Raw genomic sequence first — 23,862 nt, 5'->3', positions numbered from 1 at the left:
TCCGAGACCTCTAAAGGCTTAAAATAATATGCATTTTGTGGTATGCTAGGAGCCAGCCCCACACTGGTGATCTGCATAATGCAGAGTACTTGGCAAACACAGCACTGCAAATAAAGCATTGGTTTGCCTTTGTATCTTTGAATTCTTCAAACTAAAACCTGAATGAAATACTAAGGCTTACTGTGCCTCCCCACCACAAGACAGTGCAGTAGCAGCTCGTCCATTACATTAAGTTCGTCTAAAACTTCCCATGCCTCACAACCATTTCTCATCCCCTCTCGGCAGATGAAACGCAACTTCATTTAAAACAAACCTAGGGTGAGTTCGTCCTATCTAGCTTATTTTTCAAGCTGCTAAAACTACGCGGTAGCCCACTCAAAGAGAAAATTTCCCAGACAATGGAATCCTTTCAAACTGCACAGCCGACAGGATTCCCCAGTTGTCAGTTTTAGGTGCGCGCCAGCACGAAACGTTCTTGAATCCGAAATATATAATAATCACTCCTATTGATAATGTGAGCAGAAGCAGAATTACATCACAGTTAACACTTACCAAAATACATTATGTTTCTCATTAATCATGCAGCCAGGATCCCACCGCTGTGTATTCAGCATTAGCTCCCGCACAGGGCTGACATGTAAAACAGAGCTCTTTCATTCTACATTATGTGGAAATTTCCCAGCACAAGAAGCGTGAGTGAGCAGTGTGCCTCCTCAGGATGAGCGCTTTGCAGGCAGTCTTATCCCCGATACAATTCCTGTCTGATTTAGCGTTTACTCCGGCTGCATGCTGCACTGCCCATTCTTACTGTAATCTGACTCCTCCTTCTGATGTCCTTGCTGTGCCTGTGACATCAGGACTAAGAGTACTACAAACAGATCTTTTCTTTAACGGGTTCGCAACGACGTGCTCTAATATGCCGGTTAACCTAACTCTGGCTTGGGAAAAAAAAAAAGCCCTTCTAAAATTGTACGGGGTTTTTTTTTTCTTTTCTATTTTTTTTTTTTTTTTTGGCAGCAAACGCTTTCAGTGACATAACGTGCTCAATTACATAATCGATGAGAAAGACAAAGCGTATATTGTTAGTGTATTTTTCTTTGAAGGGCAGGCTCCAGGAGAAGCCCCGAGTGCCCCGATTCCCCAACTTCAGTAGAAGACAAAGATGCTTGGCACTTTGCAAGACCATGTCCCCCTACGACTTTTTTTTTTTTTTTTTTTTTTTTAATCAATACTTCCATTTCAATAAATGTTTTTAATCCAAATGTTGGATAAATCTCAGTCTGTTTCTATTTTTAAAAAGCAACTGACAAATAGGTAGTTCAATTTCACTAGAGCTGAACTGATTTTTTAAACTACGTTTTCTTCGCATGAATAACAAACCGCTAGGATGGGAGATATATGACAGTGAGGATTTGTAATGGAATTTACAACCTTTCACCCTCCAGGTCTCCAGTTCCTTTCTGGCCCAGGTTGATAAGTCATTAGCAGCTGGTAGCTATTTTATTGTTCCGTGACAAATGGAGCGGCCCTAAATTTGTTGTAAATAGGTCCCCACACAGTCCCTGCTGCTATACAAACTAGTAGCAACTTCAGGGGAAGAAAGACCAAAGAAATATTGAAATATTCTCCACCACGTACAGGTAGTACCTTCGCATGGATCTGACACACACTGGTGTGGCAGCAAGGAGAAGACTACGCAGTCTGTATTTGTGCATGTATTATGTCTGTTCTATGAATCAACAGAGAGTATCGGTTTCTTGCTGTCAGTCTGGCATGTATCACTGATAATAAACTAAATAAAGGTAAAAAATAACGGGCAGTATGCTGAAGTGTTTGTTTCTTTCTAATAGGATCTAATGGGATGAATGTTTTCATTCTACAGGAAAAAGGATGACAGGTATAATTCATTGAAAGCTCCACTTATTTGTAAAAGCTCCACACTTTTCTACTTCAAAAAGTGATGAGGTCCAATCAATTAGGGCAAAATTATCCCACCAGCACAGCAGCCAAGGAACGCTCCAATTGCAGCAGAAGAGTTAATAACCCTGGTGTGCATCACTGCTACACATCTCTCAGCACGAGCCCTACGCAGCATTGCTCTCACGAGGTTTCATGCTACCTGTATGCAAGTCACTGAGATTAAACACTGCTGGGGGGGGGGAGGCATGAATTTAAGTCCTGTCCCGTCCTGCCCCTCACTGGCAGTCCCACAGTTCTACGTTTTTGTCAGTGCCCTTTCTTGTTCCAACTGCCCCTATGAAGAGGCATGCCTGAAATGAGAGATACCCGGTACACAGATAAACTCCAAAATAACCTTTGCTTCACAACTAAAAAGCACATAGTGCAGGAGCATGCTTTGAGGCCATAGTGTGTGAGGGAGGAAGACCAAGATTTCTTGTGTGGTTCAAACTGACCAACAGCAACTTAAAGTTGAAGAAATCCTAAATCAAAGTGAAGAAAAACCATCTAGAAAACCCCTGGGGAATAAACAGAAGCTGTCTACAAACCATGGCCTGTATTTGAACTAGAGGGTTTGGACAACAAGTAACAGAGGGTATTCATGGCACCTTCCTTTCCTCTACTTCATCATTACAATGCTCATCCACTTCTACTGCACAAGGAAGGACACCTCACTATCGAAAATACTACCCTAAAAGGCTGGTTTAAGGTACCTCAGCTGAGCCACTCTGAGCAGTAGGTATAAGCTACTACGAGAGCCTTCTGCAGCACACGCATTCCCTCCCCTCCCTTCACCAAGGGTAAAAGCTCAGAGAATCAATTTGCTGTGAAATCCTTCAGCTCCTTTGCTAGCTCCGAAGTGCTTTTGCAGAGACGCTGCGTGATGTCCTTTCGGACAGTCTGCACCCAAGCCCAGCATTTGCCTGTTAGGCTGTGTTTACCTTATCACAGAAAAGCTCAGGATCATTCTGCCAGGAGTCAGACCCTGCGAGATGTCGGCTACCTCCACTCTTGACGTTCCTCCCAGCTGATACCCTTTGCTGATTTGTGCCATCAGCTGGCCAGCCAGGAGCCCGGGGTACAGACGACTCATATGTGTGTAGAAGCACCATTAAGGGTCAGGCAGCAACCATGCTGCCTTTAAACATCCCTTCTTGAGCTGGCTGCTCTGTTATGACACAATTTGGTGGAGCCCGGTGGCAAGTCAGCTCCTCAGGAAGCATAAACAGCAAAGTGCCACATAGACTGACGTATTCTTCACCACTTGGTTCAGAATGTTACCTCCAATTTTGTTTTGCCGTTTAGGATACGGAACAGCCAGGACCATCTTATTGCGTCTTATTTGTATTCTTACAATAAGCATACAAACAAAGTAGCCGAAGAGAAACTAAGACAAGACGTTTTCTTTAATTTCTTTGCTTTTCAACTATGGAACAAATGCAAGGTAGGAGGGAAAGTCACTGGTGGTCTCTCCTGGAAAGCTTTCACAGCCCAAATTCATGTACTCCATGCCAAACTCTGCTTTCATTTACACACATACAACATTAATAAACTGCAAAAAGTAGTAGAGTTCGACGCAAGGGACAAAGAATGAATTTTATTCCCAGAGTGAGATATTGTCACTGTTCGTGAAAGCAAGGATTACTTGAGTAATTGCAATCCCAAATGGCTGGTGTTTTAACTCAAGCACTGAGGACTCTGCTGAACACAACTGTGGGGAAGCACAGACAGGAGCAGCAAACACTTCTGTGCATCTGGAGACTTGAGTAGACCCAGTCCGGGCATGCAGGATCATGCAGAATGAATGAGCAAATTAGCCCATGATGTCAGCCCATGGTGCAAACTCTCAATCATCAACAAGCCAGCACAGGCTAACCAGCATTTAGCTTTGCTACAGACGCAGGTCAACTGCAAAATTATCATATTTTCATGCATGGTTCACCTATAAAAACAAGCCCCCAGAACCCTCGTGATTCAGCAATAGCATAAACATAACATGAAAAAAGCACCTTCTGCTAAAACAGCTACTCTACACCCTTATTTCTAATATTAGAAGTAGCTTCTACTCCCTGAAATCATCTTTCCAAACAACCTGCTGCTTTTTTTGTCAAACAGCGTGTCCACCTTGATTTCTTCCGCCCTTCCTCACCTTGACAACCCCACTTTGGTAAAGGGTTTGCCAAAAAAGGGCAGATTTTCAAAACACAGACTACCCCACAAGACGTTACCTCCTTAGAATAAACAAAAAGCAAGCTGAGAGTACACATCCCAGAAGTACAGCACATATCTTACATTTCTCCAGAGCTGGGAAAGCTACAGGTTACCCCCCACGCCTGACTTGGTCTAGAGCCAGCAGGCCACTTCATGAACTAGCTGCGCTATCTATGCTTTCTACTGATTTTTATCTATGCACCGATTTACACAATGCCTCCGTAGTCAGTATTAAAACCACTCGCAGGCATGTCTGTTGCAGAGACCAATTAATATTTAATATTAATGCACCCAGTTAATTCCCTAGGATTCCTGGAAAACTCTCTTCCAGTCTTGAACTCTCCCAGGAGACAACTAATATTAGATTTATACCCAGACTCCTACCAGTTGGCTTTGATGAATTTCAATTAGTGAGGCTGACCACAAACCTTTTCTTGCAAACACAGAAGCATATCGAGGGACTCTTCGCTGGCAGAAGTGTAATAGTAGGCAACAAAATACACTAGTGACACAACATTTTAAGTTTATGCATCATGTGTAGTAGGTTAAAAGATATCATACACTTGAAAAGTTTCCAGATTTTCCTAAAATAAAATTTATCTACTGTACAGAGACAGCTATTAAGAATAAAAATGTATTGTTATTGTATTTGTTTCTGAAAATAAAGTGAGAGAAGCAATCCAAATCACACTTGACCTACTAATTCACCAAAAGCACCCCAAAACTAAAAGACTCTTGAAGGTAAAATAGGGCTAGAACTTCTACATAATTTGAAAATTTATGTATTGCAGATATTTCATTCCTATTAGTACTACGGTAACCACAGTGCAGAAATAAAAAACAGCAAACAAGCCACAGTTTCATAAGGTTCCAAAATTAATTGAAAGTGTTTCCAAATGCACATATTTTTGTGCCTCAAGTCAAATATACTAAATACATTGGCCAGAAATTTGGTTTGTTTTTGGTTTTAAGCCATCTGGAGTAGTTTAAGATATACTACACAATAATGCAGATTTTGTGATTCATTACTAATCTCTTGAGGTTACACTAAAAGATAAGAAGGGAAGGAGCAAGTTATGTCCGTATATTTTAACTAGACATAGAAGCTCATCTTTGGTTTTGCACGTTCTCCACTGGCTAAAACTACCAAATGTGTTTTTTACCCTTGACTTCAGAAGTGTCACTTCTGGAAATCTGCAATATTTGTCACCATGAATACCATTTAACTGCAGCAGTACCCAAAGGAACTCTGTACCGCCACACATGAATACAACTGGAGGAACTTAATTAATCTTCCTGTCACTTCCATGATGCTTTTCATTAGTTTAGCTGCTATCTGATCAACTGCTCCATTCTCCATTGGAAATGGCTAACCAGAACCTCCTATAAAAGTGTTTTCAAGAGGTAAACAAAGACTCACCTTTGATTCTGAGAGCCTTTACAAATCTTTGCCATACAGACTTTATCAGTTCAATAACAGTACTTGCACTGTTCTTTTTAAGCAACTGGGATTTTCTACATACGAGGCTTAAGAAATATAAATAGCAACAATATGTGGTTTTGCAAGCTTAAAGCTAGTACTTCTCGTATTTGAGAGTTTGAACACAGATGACATGTGGCAACTGAAAGGTCATATTTTTCTGAATTTCCTTCCCATGGATATGGATAGTTATTAAACAAACAAACAGAATGCTGCCAACATAAAACCAAACTGACATTTTAAGCACTATTGCTGCTTTTTGTTTTACTAAATGCCCACTCCTGTCATCTTTTGCTCCTAAGCATGTGACAAGATTTAAGATAATGAATGTGAATGAATACACAGCTGGTGCAGAAGCTTCATGGCCTATGTATATTGGTAATTTTAAAGTGAAAGATGGTCTTAAAAGCAGATGACAAGACTGAGAAGCTTGTCTGGGTCCACGTCAAAGATATTTTTTTGCACGCACACACACACAAAATCTATTAATTTTTTCAGTCAAAGAATGAAAACTGGAACTGTTTTCAACTCCAACATGCATAGTCCTTCCTTTCTCTCTCTCTTTCCCTTGTAATTTTATTTCTGTACTGCATTCAGTAAAACTTGCCTAACTAACGTCGGGTTTGAGTATATAACATGTAGACAATCCATCACTACCCTTGGTGAGGTGAAAAAACTAGTCAGCATTTCACTTTTTTTGTCCATCTTTTCAACTCTCTCTACAATTTTGCAACATAACTTTTAAGATTCATCGCCAAATCTAGGCATTGTATTGTCACAATTTATAAATCTGTAATACATAAATTTAAATGTATAAATCCAGATGTTGCACTGACAAATTCTATACAGCTTTTGCACTCTAGATTCCACACACACCGCCCCCCCCGCCCCCACTCTGATTTACAGGACGCGATACATTCGTAAGTCCAAACTGCATTTTGCATTTCTGATTGTAATGTCAGAAATGTACCATGAATAGGCTAAATTTGGTATGTAGAGGATCTGTCTATTAACCCCTTCTTAAACAGATGTGTACATGCCTTCTGCTGTATAGTACGTTTGTTTAAAAGAAAACAGTGGCCAAAACTATGCACATCTGTTATTTCTAAAATCATCTTTATCAATCAAATGACAACTCTTAAGTAACAAAACCAGGTATTACATAGTGAAATGGTCTGTTTCTATTACCTGTTTTAACTGCTTGTTTATATTCAGTTAAAATAAAATAACTAAATTTTAATGAATTATTAATTAGACACCTTTTCATTTTGCTCAGAAATGATAGCAATTCAATTATTGCATAGGTATCAGTTACATTTCAATACCAGCAAATCATTACCACCCCTGTACTCCCCTATGATTTCACGTGGGTGGTTTGGGTTGGGGTTTTTTTTTGAGGGGGGAGGAAGGTTTTTGTTTGTTTGGGTTTTGTTTGAGGGTTTTTTTGTTTTGTTTGTTTTCCATTTGGTTTCGGGTTTATGGTCTTTTTCCTTCAAGAAGGTACTTCATTGAAATGGGGATCTTCTCAACAAATCTTTTAGAACTCTTGTGAAAAAGTTATCCAGGCCTACTGATCTTAAATAGTCTTTAGTCCAAGTAGCTGCTGCTTGACATCTTCCTTTCTTTCAGGCATTTTGGAAAGTGCCTCAGCATACCATGACACGAGGACAGTATCAAGCATTTTTCAAAATACAGAATAAAAATATTTATTTAACACTCATGTGGCTCTTTCAAATCACTCGTAACAATCTTACTATCTCCATCTAGTGGCTTATACTATTAGGATTTTTGTTCTTAATCCACTAAAACTTTTTATTGTCCTTTGTCTTGCCAACCACAGATTTTTCATTTCCTGTTTTTTGCTTTCCCTATAGATTTTCCGTACTTCTTACTTCTCATTTATATTGATTAGTATCCACTACCTCTTTTATCATTTTCATCTAAGCTGCTTTTTAATTTCTAGTTGCTGCCCTTATTTTGTGGCTGAATTAGAACAGACTTTTAGCCAAAGTTTTCCATTTTCTGAACATGAAATTACTTTTTTTTAGTCACCTGCTGAGCTCTAGTTATTTAAGGAAGTGTCAATTTTCTTTCCAAGCCTTTCTATCTTTTTCTTCCAAAACAGTTCTGCTCCTAATTTTCCTTTAAGAAATAAAACATCTTGAAACACAAAATACATAAAAGATTTTATCGGTATTCTGTTTGCTTATATAGAATATAATCAAATCAATTTCCACACTCTTATGTCCCTAAATGGAAAAATTTCAAGATACGGGCATGAAACAACACTCCTTTATTTTCTTGATGCTGCACAGAGCTGTTCAAAAATGAAAAAAAAAGTAGCAATGCAGTATGATTTTAGGTTTCCCAGTGATTATGAAGGCACTGAGCTGTGATTTCAATATATAACTGCAAGAGGAAAATGCCAGCAGATGCAGTCCCAACGTGAGTGGGTGCAGAGCAGCTTGGGGTTTGTAGTGGGTCGGTCAAAGGAAGCAAGGCTGCAGCGTAGTCCTACAGCCAGGGAGGGACACAAACACTGTCAGCTGCACAGCACTACAACTCCTCTCCTGCTTTGGACAGCTGAGATGCTTCAGGTGCTGCTGCGAAGCGTCTGCAAGGTGCCAGCACCACATTTGGAACTAAGAACAGGAAGGAGCTTAGGGCACATCCAGCTTTAACTACCTAAAAAGGAGGCATCTCAACTAAACTAGCCAGTGCTACAGGTGCCTCCGCAGGCAACTCATCCCATGGTAAATTGTTAATGGAGAGAAAGTAGAGCAATCCCTCTCTGCAGGTACTTTTCTCATTCCACGGACTCGGAGAGCGTTATCAACATTTAACTTGGGTTAGATGATGAACTTTCAGCCAGTTACAGTTAGGCAGGAGAAATTTCATCTTCAATACTATAAAACAGTCTAACTAATCTCATAGAAAACATACACGATGTGTTTGAATTCCTTTTTAAAATCCAAGGAAAAATTATTTTGGCCCACACGTTGCTATCAAAGGAAATAATAGTCAAAGGTGAGTAAGCTGCAATCCATCAGAAATGGCCATGCAAAAAGGGGACGAGGACAAAATGGCAGGAGACGAGGCACTAATTTGAATGTATAAAAAGATGCAAGTTACAGCATAGCCTCCGACTTTTTATGAGAAAAAATTGATACTGTTTTTATTCACACTAGCGCTAAATTTGATTCGCATGTCCATGTGTAAACATTTTACAGTTCCACACAAGCTTCACAACAGAGTGTAAGAAATGAATCATCATGAAGTGAAAATATCAGTGATACTTATTTTTTCCACAGTAGATCTCACTTTAAGTAGGATTTGACTCAGAGACTGACACCTCAGTTTTTATGTATACATGTGGGTGCCTACCTGTGAGCTGGATGTCTAATTTCCCATCACAGTCAAGAAAGTCAGAACAGTTCTTTGTCACATCCAGAAGCGGACACCAACTTTTGCTGGCCAAGGAGCTCTCCAAGCTCCATTAACTATACTGACTAGAATTTCACCGATCAAAAGTGGAACTTAGACACCTAATTCACTCGTAGATAGCTATGCACACACACTTAAATATACATACTCTGAGAAACACGAGCTGAATCCCAGCCAAGGCTTCCAAACCTCTTAAAGTTCTGGGACCCCTGCAGATCACTCATACCCATTGAAATTCAGCTCCATCTGGGATCATCACAGCAACTACCAACTGTGCTCAGCAACACTGTGCAGCAATTTAGAACAGAACACGAAGAACACCTGCAAGTGAAACCAGCATGACATTTGTACAAAAAGAATTGAATTATCTCCTAAGGAATTAACTATAACATTAGCTTCCCCAGTGCTTGAGAAAATTTCTTGGGCTCTTAAATGATCATGCAGTGCCTCAATATTTCGCCCTATGCAAAAAAACCCCAAACATCAAAAATGTCTCGGAAATGTCTGCCACAGAGGAAAGTACCACTCCTGAATGACCAAGCTGGCATCCTACAATAGCCATGTTCCACTAAAATCCCTGTGGATTAATTTATGCTAATCATGCTTACCTTTGAGAAAAAAAAAAAATGGGAGCATGTCACAAAGTGAGTGTTAGATGATATAGCCATTTAGTGTAAATAGTGAAAAGAAAAAAATGTTAAAATCACCCAGAAACAATTGATTTCTTTTAAATTGCAAATGCTCCAGCACTCTTCACCCAGAAGAAGCAGGGAGTGGTGGTGGAAAGTTACTGCTTTCTTAGCACTTTGCCAATAGTGTTCAAATACATTCCTACCTGGTTTATAACAATTAACAGCAAAAGGAGAGTTTTCGTCTCTGTTCCCGCCTTTTGATCTTATTGACACAGTCTCCTGCCATTCTAATTCAGAACGACATGTACAGCAAAAAACTCCTGTCTGTATCTGTTCCTGACTTTCTTGTTACATCTTTTTCCTGTACGGTTTCCTTTTGATCTGCCATACCTCTGAATTTAATTATCTGGTTTGAAAAACCCCTGCCATAACAGCAGCCTGTAAGTAATTCTGACTGTTTCCCACAGCTGAACAATAGCACTGTATCCCAAAGCCAAGCTCTCTTCAATATGCACTTTTCAGAGTCCATCTCAATACAGATACTTTGCAATTGTATTTATGCCAAAATAATTAGGAAATTAATATTTTTGAAACATGATAGCGTAAATAGAGTACTGTTGCTATTTTTAGATAATTCAGTGACTAGATTTTTAGTCAGTTTGCCACTCAGTGCCTCTAAAAAGCCTAGTTACTCCAGGTGCCTAAATATGGATGTAAAATACTGGACTAAGTCCTTACCTCACAGAATTTTTTCTTCTCTGCACTATATAGACAAACAGTATACCACAGATGAAGGTGTACACTATAGGTTAACTTCATACTCCTACAAAGCATTAAGAACTGAAAGAATTTCAGCTAGGTTTGAAAGCCCCAGCCATATCTCTCTGGACCCTGTAGATAGGAGACAACTCTTCCAAGCATACTGACTGTCGAGGAACTCATCTTGGACAGAATGACCGTGTTATGCTAACACCATCTCAGTGTGGGGGTGTTAGAGGAGGAAAAGCCAGCTGTAGAGTTGTAGGGGTCTGTATCTCTGCCCAGCACTGAGGAATGGTCTGCAAATAGCAGAACAGAAGATGAGTTTTTCATGAAGATGCATGACGGTATGCTGGACTGCTATGCTCGCTTCACCTGCAGATCCTCTGCTTTCTCTGCGAGACATTTATGGTCAAAATTTTAGCAGGTTACAGTATGATTAGTGTTAGGAATTGTCCTTAGTAAAGTCCTAGTGGGTTCCTGCTCATTGCTGCAGGGCATAAAAATTTGTCGTAAGCGGTTAAACCTCTGTCTTCTGGGCCTCATAACTGTTCTAGTCAGGTTAGAAAACTTTTTTCCCTATCTTTCTTGAATAGCCCAACCAATGCATAGGGGAAGAATAAGAAAGAACAACAGTTTCAGTCAAGGTCCTCGGAGAGGGTCTTCCACTGGGTAGAAGTCCATTGGAGCCACCTGAAAGATGAGCACCTTAGTCCCAGCTGGAGGTGAACCAGCAGTCCTGCAGGCTACCCAAGGCTCATCTGCCTTATGCAAGGATTAATATCCACAGTTCCATAGTAAATGCTCTACCTCCTATCACCTGTCCTCATCCATTCATTACAAGAATTTGGACTACTGTCTCCTAGACACTTGGCGAGTGCTTTAATAAGCTTGTGATATTATCAACTTCTGTTTGATGTTATGAATGTTTAGATCTACAAATAAGGACTCCACTAGGACAAATGGTAAAAGACCATCTTCAGGATAGTGCTCTTGTGTCAATGGGTCACCAAGGATAGGGAAGACTGAAGGGAAATGCCTTAGTCTGAATCAGGACAAACAAGTAATTAAAACTGTCCCCAACATCCAGGTAACCTACTTATTAGGCTACTGTGGTTTTTTTTTTCCTTTGATAAAAATGCAAGCACATGTTAAAATACAATTCCTGACTCAGAAACTTTACCAAAATATTGATGGATAGGTTCCTGCTAATAGGCATTTTTTTGATAAATAAAAAAATGTCAGGTGCCAGGCTGGGCACAATGGAGGGAGGCAAAATACCTTTTAAAAAAAAAAAAAATTATCATTGATTTATTGACTTTTCAATGGAGTTAGATAATTTTTAATTTCAACAAAATTAAAGAGATTCAGATAAGCCTAAAGCAACAATAATCACAGAAGAGCACAGTTTAGAGGCTTTCAGGTAGTATTTTATGATGAGTACTTTCAGGGTTTCTTTAGAAGAAAGTTGTATATGAGTAATACCTAGCAATATACAAATAACAGACTTGAAGAAACAGATTGTTCTTTACATATTATGTGACTACGTAATCTGATTTTCCAGTTGAGAAGCAGATAAACCACTGGTTTAGTCCTGCTGTTGCACAGACTATGTTTCACAGTTTTTCTGCTACAGTCTTTTGGCCTTTTGTAAAGAGTAATTTTAAACTTTCCATAGAATATTTTCTAAGAGAAGGTTGGATCTGAGAGGCTACTAATGCATTAGCCTTTGATCTTTTCCCTTGATTTACATACATTCAAGCCTGCTAGAAGATTTTACAAAATGACAAATGCAAGAGTGACTGACTGAACAAGAAACACCTATTACGTTGAAAGGGGACACAACAGGAGGTGCAACTGTTTTTACCTAAAAATTACAAAATATTTAATTTATGGAACTTTAAGAAAGGCAGATGCTAAACACCACTACTATACATACGTACATACTTTTAAACATATCAGAGATACCAAATTGTGAGATAATGAGAGCATATTACATGAGTCAAAGCACGTACATTCCAAGGGAGGCATGATTAGTCATTTCTGATGACTAGCTAAATACTATAAATATCACTTCACTGTCAATCAGGGGTCACACCATGAAGTTGTTAAGGAACAAATAAATCCTTTCAAGAGGGGCAGTTTGACTGTAAATACTCTCCAGTAGGAAGCATCGCGATCCAAATCGTTCTCTCCCTTTTTAATTCTAGTTAAAGATCCTTTCAACTCAGCAAGCTAAATGAACCTCGCTCATCAACAGCAAAACATTGGCACCTTTGCGATGTCCTTCCACCATGCCAAGATATGCATCACAGAATTAATCTTTCTGTACCCTGACTGATGAAGTCCTAATTTACCAGACTTGAGGCACTCATAATACAAAGGATCAAAGGACATCAACATTTATTTATATAACATTAATATTTTTGCAAGAGCTGTTGCATTTTCAACTAGCTGATCTTACAAGATGGGAAACTGTATATGCCTGTTTTGCAGATGGAATATGGCTTTAAAATATAATTAGAGAGATTAGTTAGAGACAGTAAAAAGGCTGAACCCCTGGAGCTCTTGACTCTAGGGCAGCATTCAGCTCACACTGTCCCCCATCATATAAACAATAAAACCAACTGTGAGAAAGCAGTGTACATAAAACCTGTACTCATCTCTCATACTGCTGAAAGAATATAAACAAAATGGTTTACTATGTTGTAAGAAAGCACCGACTCACATATTGCTTACACTGTGTTCACTTACACATTTGGAGTTTTGGGTTTGAGGGTTTTTTTTTCCCACAAGACAAAAAAGAGTCATTTTCTCCTGGTATAGCTTCAGTGAGACTATGGAAGTTACACTGCAGTGAACTTGACCCAAATTGTGTCAGGAGGAGGTTGTCCTGCTAATAATGGAAAAGGTCTTCTGTTCATTATGTCACTATTGAGTAGTTTTCAAAAAAACGCTTGCAAACAATTGTTGTCAGCTTTCAAATGTAATTTTATAATACTCTCGTGGCCTTCAAACATGCTACATTTTCATCCTTATCACCACATTAAATCACATTGCCAATAATGTCTTTGGGATGAATTTGAATTCTTCAGGCTTGAATTTAATTACATTATGTAAACTAGAAAATGTCTTCAGTGTGCTTTGAGGGAACAGCTTATCTTGGCAATTGTTAAATTCTGTTTTGTTTAAAATATTTGCATTTTGATAACTTCATTCTGGTGCATACAGCATTTATTGATCTTTCTCAGGAATCCATTTTCAATATAGTGCATTGTATTTATTTTCCGTAAACCCTCGACTGGAGCATATTCTTACACAACATTTAAGGAAAAAAAAAATGAACAGTCTTTGAGAGCATCAGTATTTTGTTTTATAGCAATTATAAGATAGGGATATGCACCCCCATGTATTTTTTTTCTCTGGACCCAGTACTTTAGCAAACAGCCCAGAATATAACACTATTACCTTAGTTAAAATTCTTCACAGCAGAAATAGTTTTGTGGCATGCTATCTGTGTATGGAAGTTTTTTTCTTTCTAAATTATGACTTGTTTACTACTTAATTTGACTCATTCAGCATATGTTTTGTTCTTGTGGGATTTTTTTTTTGTTTGTTTGTTTTGTAGGGTTTTTAAAAGTATTTTCTGGAGCTCTATTTGTCCCTTATCTCATGATGTCTCTCTCTTCTTCCAAATCTTCTCCCCTCCCATCTTTCTCCCTTCTCTCTCACACTCACACTTATGGCAGCGATAACTGCATTTTCAGACACAATCAAAGGATATTATTTTCTTTCATATTTATTTCACAGAACACATCTAAATGTGGAAGCATTTTACAGTCAATCAATCCAAGTCTGCCTTCCACCTGCAACTGAATGAAGCTCTTGAAATGCACGGAAGACCAATTCCAATTAGGAGGATCGTAAGCAAATATTACATAGAGTTTTATCATCTATCTAATGAAAAAAATATATACATCTAACAAAGGCGTGCAGATTTTCACATCCTTTCTAATTCTTAAACTCTAGGAAACCAGATCAGTATGTGAAAAATCTCATATCACAGCTTGATGTTAGCAAATGTGTAAGACACTGTTTCCAGCATGCAATATCCATGGCCAACCATTCTGCAAACTTCCAGCAAATCTAAGCAAAAACATTGCCATGAAAAGTCTTCCTTAATAACACCACCACTAATCAAGGTCTGGCTCAAAAGTGTATTATTGCAAGTAATAGCATCCTGCTAATATCTTAGCTATTTTTCTAAAGATAATACATCTCCTCTTCAATACCCACGCTAAATCTCCCTATCAGATTCACTGGTAGGGTGGATCTCAGATAAACAACAGAAATGAAGGATTATTGCAGCCACAGTGTGGAAATTTTGATCAGCTAGATGTTCCCATGCAGTAAATAGTGTTCAGCTGCACACCACATCTGCTCTGGCACAAATGTGTCCAAAAAGGCATATAGGTTTGGCCAAAAAGGGCACTTTTTACACAATTTTGGATTCTACTAAATTTTCAACAGTTAAAGTATAGGCCAGACAGTTTTGGAAGCTTTCTCAGATGTGGAGTACACAGATGAGCAAACATATCAGTATGTTTATAAACAGATCCCATTGCAAATATTGATATTCAAGTATTCTATATGCTTTGGGACTTGAGTTCTTTCATGAAGTGTTTCAACCAATTTAAAGGAAAACTGGACGTCTAACCACTGTCTTCATTATCCACACCAAAAAAAAAAAAAAAAAAAAAAAAAAAAAAAGTCATGGAAAACAATTTCAAAAAAATGGATATAAACTTGGCATTGTTTGTTTGGGTTTTGGGGGGTTTTGGGTTTTGTTTTGGTTTTTTTTTGTTTGGGGTTTTTTTTACTAAGTTTTGTACTTGTAATGGAGTTTTTCTTTTTTTTGTTTTTTTCTTCCTGTATTAGGTCATCTTACAGAAGACATGCAATAGGGTAAGCACCAGGAATAGCTATTCTTTGAAAAAGACAGAAGAATTTCATTGTTTGCTGTCAGAATATGCTATAAAGAAATATGCCACGTGCTTGATTTTGGGCAACTGTCTGTCTAAAAGTGCTCCCAACACTAAGCAGGGGTATATAATTTTAAGAGTACATAACATGTAAGCGCACATGAAGGCATGAAAGACTTTAGCTCCCACTTTCTTCAGGAATTTGACCACTTAATTTTTGTTAACAGCCACAAAAAAATGGCCAGGTGGCTTATATCAGTTGAGCAACTCTCTTTGCACCTAGATAGTTGCCATCTAAATAACCATAAAATTCTTTGGCAGTGTTGGCCTCAGTCCTTACTTATAATCTGTACAGAGAGGGAGCTGATGGCAAACATAAAATTACATGTAACATCTAAATTACATGTTTCTGTTTAATTTCTCACATATTTGGAAACTAGTCATGGCACTGAGTTATAGATTTTCAGCCATGACCAGACTCTCTGTATGTGAGTATGGTTCCTATAACTTTAGCAAAATATTCTTTATAAATCTGGATCAGAAACAAAACCTTCTGAAGAACATCTGCTGCCTCTGTTGAATCATCTCATGTCAGGTACTACAACTCACCATCACAGTGGTGACTCAGGCTGACATGTGGACTGCATTAGCTCCAATGAGGATATGAAAAAAAAAAAAAAAAAAAAAGCTTCTGACAAACTCCTTTGAACTAAAAGGAAATTCTCCAGAGGAAAATAAAATAAAAAAAAAATAGTTGCCAAACTTGGAACAAACACCTCATACAGTAATACTGATTTTGTTATTCAATGTTACCTGTAAAACAATAGTCCACAAAATGGATAGACAGAGTTGCTGAGAGTCCACGCAGCTTGCTTTCAAAGCAATGTAATCATTTCATCTACCTGAAGCATACCTTACATGTGAACATAGGAAAGCCTACATCTGCAGGTTCCATGAACTCCAGAGTACGCTAGAATACCAATGGCCACCCTTTGGTACTCATCTGCATCTGAGCTAGCTCTCTAGACTTCCCTTACTGCCAATAGAGACAATAGGCACTCCTACGACTGCATCAGCTCACCCTGTGATGAATCATTCCTTGGAAGTGTCTAGTCTGATTTTGTTCCCCCTCCTATGTTAAAGACAGAATAAACAATTAGGTTGGGCGTGCTTCTGAAATATAGAAGCCTAAATTTCCTTACAAATCATCTCTCCCCCTCCTTGTGAATATTGGACCAGTGCATGAAAATCAGCCTTCAAGCCAAACTTACACAAACAAGCCCATCACATAAGCTTGCTTAAATGCACAGATTATGACAACTGCTAATGGATAATTTTTTTTGTCTGCCCCCTCTAGCTCTCTCTGTGGACAAACATTTTTGCCATCATCTATCAAAAGGGGAACCACAACCGCAAAGATTATTCATCTTCTCTGTCAATGGGTGTACAGGTTCTCTAAAAACCAGCAGATCGTTATACATTTTTATTGTGCTCCCAATGGTGAAGAGAGAAATGGCAGGCCTGCTGGCTTTTTGAATTTCCAGAACAGCTGAAGCCATGCCACTGCATGATCTCTGCCTCTACTTCACAAGCACTCTCCAAGAGCATGGTATAAAAGAATAACTTAAGGTATGTAGCAAAGAACAGAATGGAGCATAACCTATAGTCAAAAAGTTCTCAGAAGTAATTGCTCAAACAAGTCAGGAAGGCTCACAGAAGTGGCTTTTATACCGATTCTCTACAAATACAAAGTTGATTAACTTGTGCTTGGTATAGTAGTACATGTATCAAGTAGCTACAAAATTGCTGTTAGCTCCAGCAAGTTACTTGTGCAAAAGATACGGAAAAGTTTACAGTGATAAGCCGTGCAATATGAATCCAAACATAGTGTACTTGAAAGCAAACGGTGAAACCAACAATTACAATGCATGTCTGTTTTGACGTAGGCACAGAGTGGGATTAACATCCATCATAGTCTTCTGTTCTCATGCAGAATGTGGGGAGCCAACAGAGCAATCCAGAGATCTGCCTCGCAATAGGATCAAAGGAAAGAAAATAAAGAAAAAAAAGCCCCCACAAAACACTTTTAATATTGTTTTGGAAGAGGCAGAGAAGACAAGGATTTATTAAATACAAGCACACAGGAGAGAGCCTCCAGAGACCAGATTTATAATAATTACTACCTCTACTGGCACCTTCTTGCCTTTTAAACTTTGAAGAAAAGGATGTGGGAGAAGGTCACGCACAAGAAAACATTTGTCATCCTAAAGGCTCTCCTCCATTTCTATGATAAAATAATTTATCTTATAATACATTGCAAAGCAATGGACTTCAGTTCCCAAATTATGCCCTGTTAACATGAATCATACTGGAAAAGTGCATTCTCGTTCTCCCCTCTTTCAGGTCAGTAACCATTGTTCCTTCACCTATTTCATTTATGTGAATTTTTGCTTTCTGTTCATGTGAAGAAAACCAAAAAAACAAAAAACAAACCCCCACAAACCAAATGCCTGGGGACAAGCAAGTGAAATACTGTACAGGAAAACTGAAGAGCCTCGTTCTGTTACGCTTGCCTCCCACAGCAAGCTATTTCATAGGATCCAGTCAGGACTGCACTGGCCGTTTGCTGCTATTGGTATGATTTTTTTCTTCTGGCCTTTAGCTTTCTGCCTGAGGGAAGGTTTCTCCCAGGAAAAGTGTCTCACAAAATATTGCTGTATGTTTAGTTTACCATTCATAAATGGCACTCAGATAGACAAATGCCACACTCTCTCTAGGAGGCCAATTTAAAATTTCCTGGTTCTACTTCCCATTCCCAGTGCAACAGTAATGCTGATGCTACATCACGTATCACTGTGCTGGATGCAGTCCCTGAAAGAATATCCATTTTAAATTGGCAGAGACTAAATGATTAATACAGTATTGATTGCAAAGAAGTTTGCGAGTAGAGAGTTGCCAAGCCATTGGTTGCCATACCTTATCAACAGTCAGCTCTCTGACAGATTCATTTGATGCCTCATACACATAAACTACCTCATACATTCTTAAACAAGATTTAATGCATATTCTTCAGATGGAACAAGTTACCGAGGATAAAATATGTGGCCATCAAAAGAAATAATTTTTCCCTATGCTGGAATTTCTCATGTAAGTATATAATCACTTGTATTCTGCCTACATGACTGCACATTGAGAGTTCATTAGCTTTATACGTAATGCTCTTACTTCTATTCATAAAACCATGCAAGAATTCAATACAAATACAGTTTGTGTGTAAGTCTAAGCCATCTGTAACCCATCTTGAATCTAAAATTCACCTTTGAATTCCCATGTGATGTTGTTTGAGCCAGACTATGCAAACCATTTTAGAGCAGCCTTAGGAATGTATCTTAACCATGTGATAACGATTAAAGAATATAATCCAAAGTGGCTGCTGCATTACAAGCCACAGTAATTTCTGGCAACTCCTCTGTTGCTGCTTATATATAACCACCATTAGTTTTAAACATGCTCTTTCTTTAGAAGCAGACAGTAGAAATAAAAAATAAGAAAAAGAAGAATTAGATCAAACACTTTTAAAATTTCACTTCCAATCTAAGGCCACCATGAAAGCCCCAGCCAGCTTTAAAGCCTTAACCTAGGAAGCATCATCTTTCACCCTGCTGAATGTTAGATTTGGGGATGTGGATTTGAAGGAAACTTTCAAGGCCATTTTCTCTATCTGAGAAGCTAAAGCCCTTCCTGAAATAATTTGATTGACATGCATAGACTGAAAATATAGATTGTAGGCAAGTCTTACAGAATACATTTTTGCCCCTAGCAGACATTATAGACCTCACTATGGATTTATCAGGATTACCAGACTAATTTAGCTGGCAATCTATATTTTTTGTACAGGTGCTTATCAGTCTGGCATAAGAATATTATCACTTAGTACAGTTTGGGTATTAACAGCTAGCAGCTCTTCAGAGTATATTTTTCTAGTACCAGCTTGGTTTGGTTTTTTTTTTTATTATTTTAAGTAAAGACAAAAAGTATCACTTATAGCGCAAATTTCTCAACTATAAAGTTGCCACTAAGTGGCCTTGAATCAATTTTCCAGAGAATGGCAATTATTTTCAACACTGTTTCTCCAGTTTCTGCTTTTTTTCCAATATACTTACAGGAATTAATATAAAGTTTCAAGCAACAGACAGGCAGAGCTAAAACAAAGTTAACAGTGGATTTCTTAGTGTGTAATTCAGCCAAGTTTACGCATTTCCTTGTGGAGTCATTAATAATCAATGCTGCTGCTGATATATTGATATTTATCTCTGCTGTCTGATACTAATCTCTATACAGCATGTCATCAGTTTCTTTGGAGGACAGGGAGAGATTAATTTCAATTAATGAGAAATTCAAGTTCAATGCATCTTGTAGCCAAATGACTCCTATTGATACCTGTTGGGGACACCCAGCTGAATTCTTACAAATTAAGGTAAGAGCCCAAATGTCTGCTTCTTTATTCCAGTTTTTCATAATTGCAACTCCATTGGTTTCCATCACCAATAGCACTACACTTTCATATACGTATATATACACATCTATTCATAGATGTGAGCAAGCGAAAATTGTCTCCAGCATGAAGGTAGCACATTTTCTTATGACCACTTTTCTTATTCATTAAAATCACTTGACTAATCTTTCATTGGTGCTGCATTAGATTATGAATCGAAAGTGTCACTTCAAAAAACATAGTGTCTGCCCATTAGACACATTTTACTGCTTTAATGTGGAAGTCTGCACTTCACCACATGTCTTAAAATCATACGTCCACTTTCTGTCAGTATATTATCTCAGAATCAAGCTAATCTGGTACAATAGTGAGGGGGAAAAGCCCCCACCCTTTAAAATGCCTTCTATTGTGCAGTAGCAGTGTGCTGGAACAGTACTGCACTAGCTGCAACAGAATAATAAGGCTATTTATATCTTTAGTGCTTGATAACTCATACAACTAAGTTACATCTAAGTAATTTTGGGGGCATTAAAGCTTTTCAGCATCTGCAGAATAAAAGTATGCTAATGAACCAAACAATTTTTTTGTATATATAAATGAACGTTATCTTTCAAACCAGAACCAAATTCCCTAGCTAAATCTCTGAATATAATTTCCTGAGTTTGTGTGAAGTACTCCTTTATGTATGATTATTATTTTAGTAGCTAAAAAAGTAAATCTCTTACATTCATTAAAAACTAATAGTTGCGTTTTAAGAACATTAGTGCAAATATATTTATCCCTATCACAAGGAATCAGGCTATACTTTGCTGACTTTCATTATCAGAAAATAGTCTCATTTGTCTTTTTTTCCAGATGAAGTTTTGTTTACTCAGTTATATTTTAAAAACTAAAGCTAAGAGCAATGGTAAAATGTAAATTAAACTCCATGTACCATTACCCATGAATCTACAACAAGCAAAACTTTTAACTGAGTTCTGCATTTATTACTTTTTAAAGAAAAAGTGGTTATTCTCAGCAAATACACACAGGTTATGACCCAAACTTTCATTAAGTTCAAATAACAAATATTATGATCTCCAGCATTTGGACAAATTTCTTTCTTGACTTCTACTTTTCCAAGCTACCTGGCATTTAGCAACAGGCCCAAAGCAGCAAAATACCTCCATGCTTGAAGAGCATCAGAAATGAGTTTAATACACCTCTATAAAACAGGAAAATAAAGCACACATGGATCACAATCCATCCTCCACTACAGCAGATATTTCACGTATGAACAGAGAGAAAATACATAACAAATTAACTGTTAAAGGAGTCTACCTATATGAAAGAGTCAGCTTGAAGAAAAAATATTATTTTGAATATTTTGATCCTCAGATCACCAGATGTGGTAAGTTGTTGTTGTGACTGCCTGAGGTGCACTTGAAACTGCGGCATTCCAGACATTCAGGAGGAGTTTTCTTTAGATGTTATCACTTACAAAAACTGAAAGTTGACAATTTTCTCACATATATATATATATATTTTAAAAACTAAATTCTGCCACGTTACTCAGATTTGAACTATGTGAACAGAACTACTGTGTGTCAGCACTCATGATTAAAAAGACACAAGGCAAGGTGAGTAATGGCATCAGAAGCTGGCCCCTTAGGTTAGAAACATCAGTGTTTCATATGGATGTATACAAGTATGCAACTAACAAAAGTTACGGTGTTAAAACTTAGAGTTAATGCCAAGTTTGCTGCCTGGATTATTCATACCCTGCAAGATTTCTACGAAAAGCTATGGACATGGTAGAGACTGTAAAATTAAGAGAACAGTTGTACAATCAATGCTCTTATTGATTTTAGAAGACTGATAGCAGTCTTGGAAAGCTGACAAGGGGGAAGCCACTGAAGCCTGAGAAATGGACTAATGAGGCACAGCAATAAGCTGAGAGAAGTCAGCGAAAGGGAAGAGCCCTGCATCCTCTGATAAGCAGCACGAGACAGGTTACAAGTGCCAAAAGGTGAGGGCGGGGGGACTCCCATCCCTGATAAACTGACAGGAAATTCTCACTATGACCACTGCTCAGCACAGCCCTGAACAAGGTGAGCACCTCCCTTACACAACTGGCTTCAGGCTCCCACTGGGAGGTTTAGCATCCCACAAAGGGGTGTCTGCCAGCTGAATTGCCCTCCTTTGGCCTAAGGCCAAGATTGACCTCAACAATCCTAAGCAACGCAAAGGAAATTATTTCACCTCCGATAAACCCTAAGGCTACACAGATTATTTTACTTCCTCACGTTACAGCTTTTTTCTAAATTTGGCAATCGTGACTATAAACTTCTGCTTCCCCTGAATTCACAGTATATGCTTTTTTAACCTATAAAACTTGATTAGTGTGAAAAATGAATGCTGGTCAGCTGATAAATACACGACACATTAACTGGGTCCACCCTTTCCAGCGAAGCAGAGTGCTGTGGACAGACAAACCCACAAAAGCCTGCAAACGAGTCTGAAAGTCTCAGGAACCTCAATATGCTTCCCATCAAGCTGCAAGAATTAGTCTGAGGATGGATTTATCAAGCCCTGGAGGAAAGTCTCCCCTACTAGGTGTAGCTCTGTGCCTTTGATAACTTTAAAATGAGACGAACCAGACATGACACATAAAAAAAACTTGCAGTGAGAGGACCTGTAACTGTTACTTTACTTTCTTTGCTCAGGAGGGAAGAGATGCAGGATTTGCTACAGTTCCTTCTCAAATATAAATATACTGTATTTCTTGTCCCAGCTAACCTCTCCTTATGTCCCCTGTTGCTCTTCCCTAAACTGTACGTTGGAGATAACACGCTGGATGTGCTGTGTATTGACTCTACCTCTAGCTTTGATGAGTGCAGAAAAAACTTACAATGATTCAAGGCATGACGAAAGGGACTTGACTTACCCTCTCTGGTGTGTTGACCCTGGCTGGATGCCAGGTGCCCAACAAAGTTGCTCTATCACACCCCCTCCTCAACTGGACAGGGGAGAGAAAAATATAACGAAAGGCTCGTGGGTCGAGATAAGGACAGGGAGACATCACTCAACCAATTACCGTCACGGGCAAAACAGACTCAGCTTGGGGAAATTAATTTAATTTATTACCAATCTAATCAGAGCAGGATAACGAGAAATAAACCCAAATCTTAAAACACCTTCCCCCCACCCCGCCCTCCTTCCTGGGCACAGCTTCACTCCCAAATTCACTACTTCCCCGTCCCCCTACGCTGCTGTGGGGGTGAACGGGGGTTACAATCAGTTCATCACACCTTGTCTCTGCCGCTCCTTCCTCCTCAGGGGGAGGACTCCTCACTCTTCCTCTACTCCAGCGTGGGGTCGCTCCCACAGGAGGCAGTCCTCCACAAGCTTCTCCAACGTGAGTCCTTCCCACGGGCTGCAGTTCTTCATGAACTGCTCCAGCATGGGTCCTTTCCACGGGCTGCAGTCCTTCGGGCACAGACTGCTCCAGCACGGGCTTTCCCATGGAGTCACGGCCATCTTAGGGGACATGCCCCTGCTCCGGCGTGGGTTCCTCCATGGGCTGCAGGTGGGCCTCTGCTCCACCATGGACCTCCATGGGCTGCAGGTGGGCAACCTGCCTCACCAGGGTCTTCCCCACAGGCTGCAAGGGAATCTCTTCTCTGGTGCCTGCAGCACCTCCTCACCCTCCTTCTTCACCGACCTGGGTGTCTGCAGGGCTGTTTCTCTCACATAATCTCATTCCTCTCTCTGGCTGCTCTTTTCACAGCAGTTTTTCCCCCTTCTTAAATCTGTTATCCCAGAGACACTACCACTGTCGCTGATGGGCTCGGCTTTGACCAGCGGTGGGTCCATCTTGGAGCCGGCTGGCATCGGCTTTGTCAGACATGGGGGAAGCTT

At 39.1% G+C, this 23,862-nt stretch overlaps 1 protein-coding gene across 7 annotated transcripts in view; it reads right to left on the bottom strand.

Annotated features, from left to right (window-relative positions):
• Window positions 1–23,862, bottom strand: part of ZNF385D (zinc finger protein 385D) — a 753,372-nt gene that overhangs the window by 483,418 nt on the left and 246,092 nt on the right. Inside the window, exon 1 of one of the 7 annotated variants that reach the window (XM_049798903.1) lies at window positions 553–841. The exons of the other annotated variants lie outside the window; for them this stretch is intronic. Within the exon in view, the coding sequence (XP_049654860.1) occupies window positions 553–574 (22 nt within the window). The 5' untranslated portion in view covers window positions 575–841. Of the gene's footprint in view, window positions 1–552; window positions 842–23,862 lie in introns of those variants that run through there. 7 annotated transcript variants of the gene reach the window in all.

Source organism: Accipiter gentilis, chromosome 4, assembly GCF_929443795.1.
Source record: "Accipiter gentilis chromosome 4, bAccGen1.1, whole genome shotgun sequence".
Lineage (NCBI taxonomy): Eukaryota > Metazoa > Chordata > Aves > Accipitriformes > Accipitridae > Astur > Astur gentilis.
This window is presented reverse-complemented; position numbering and strand designations above follow the sequence as displayed.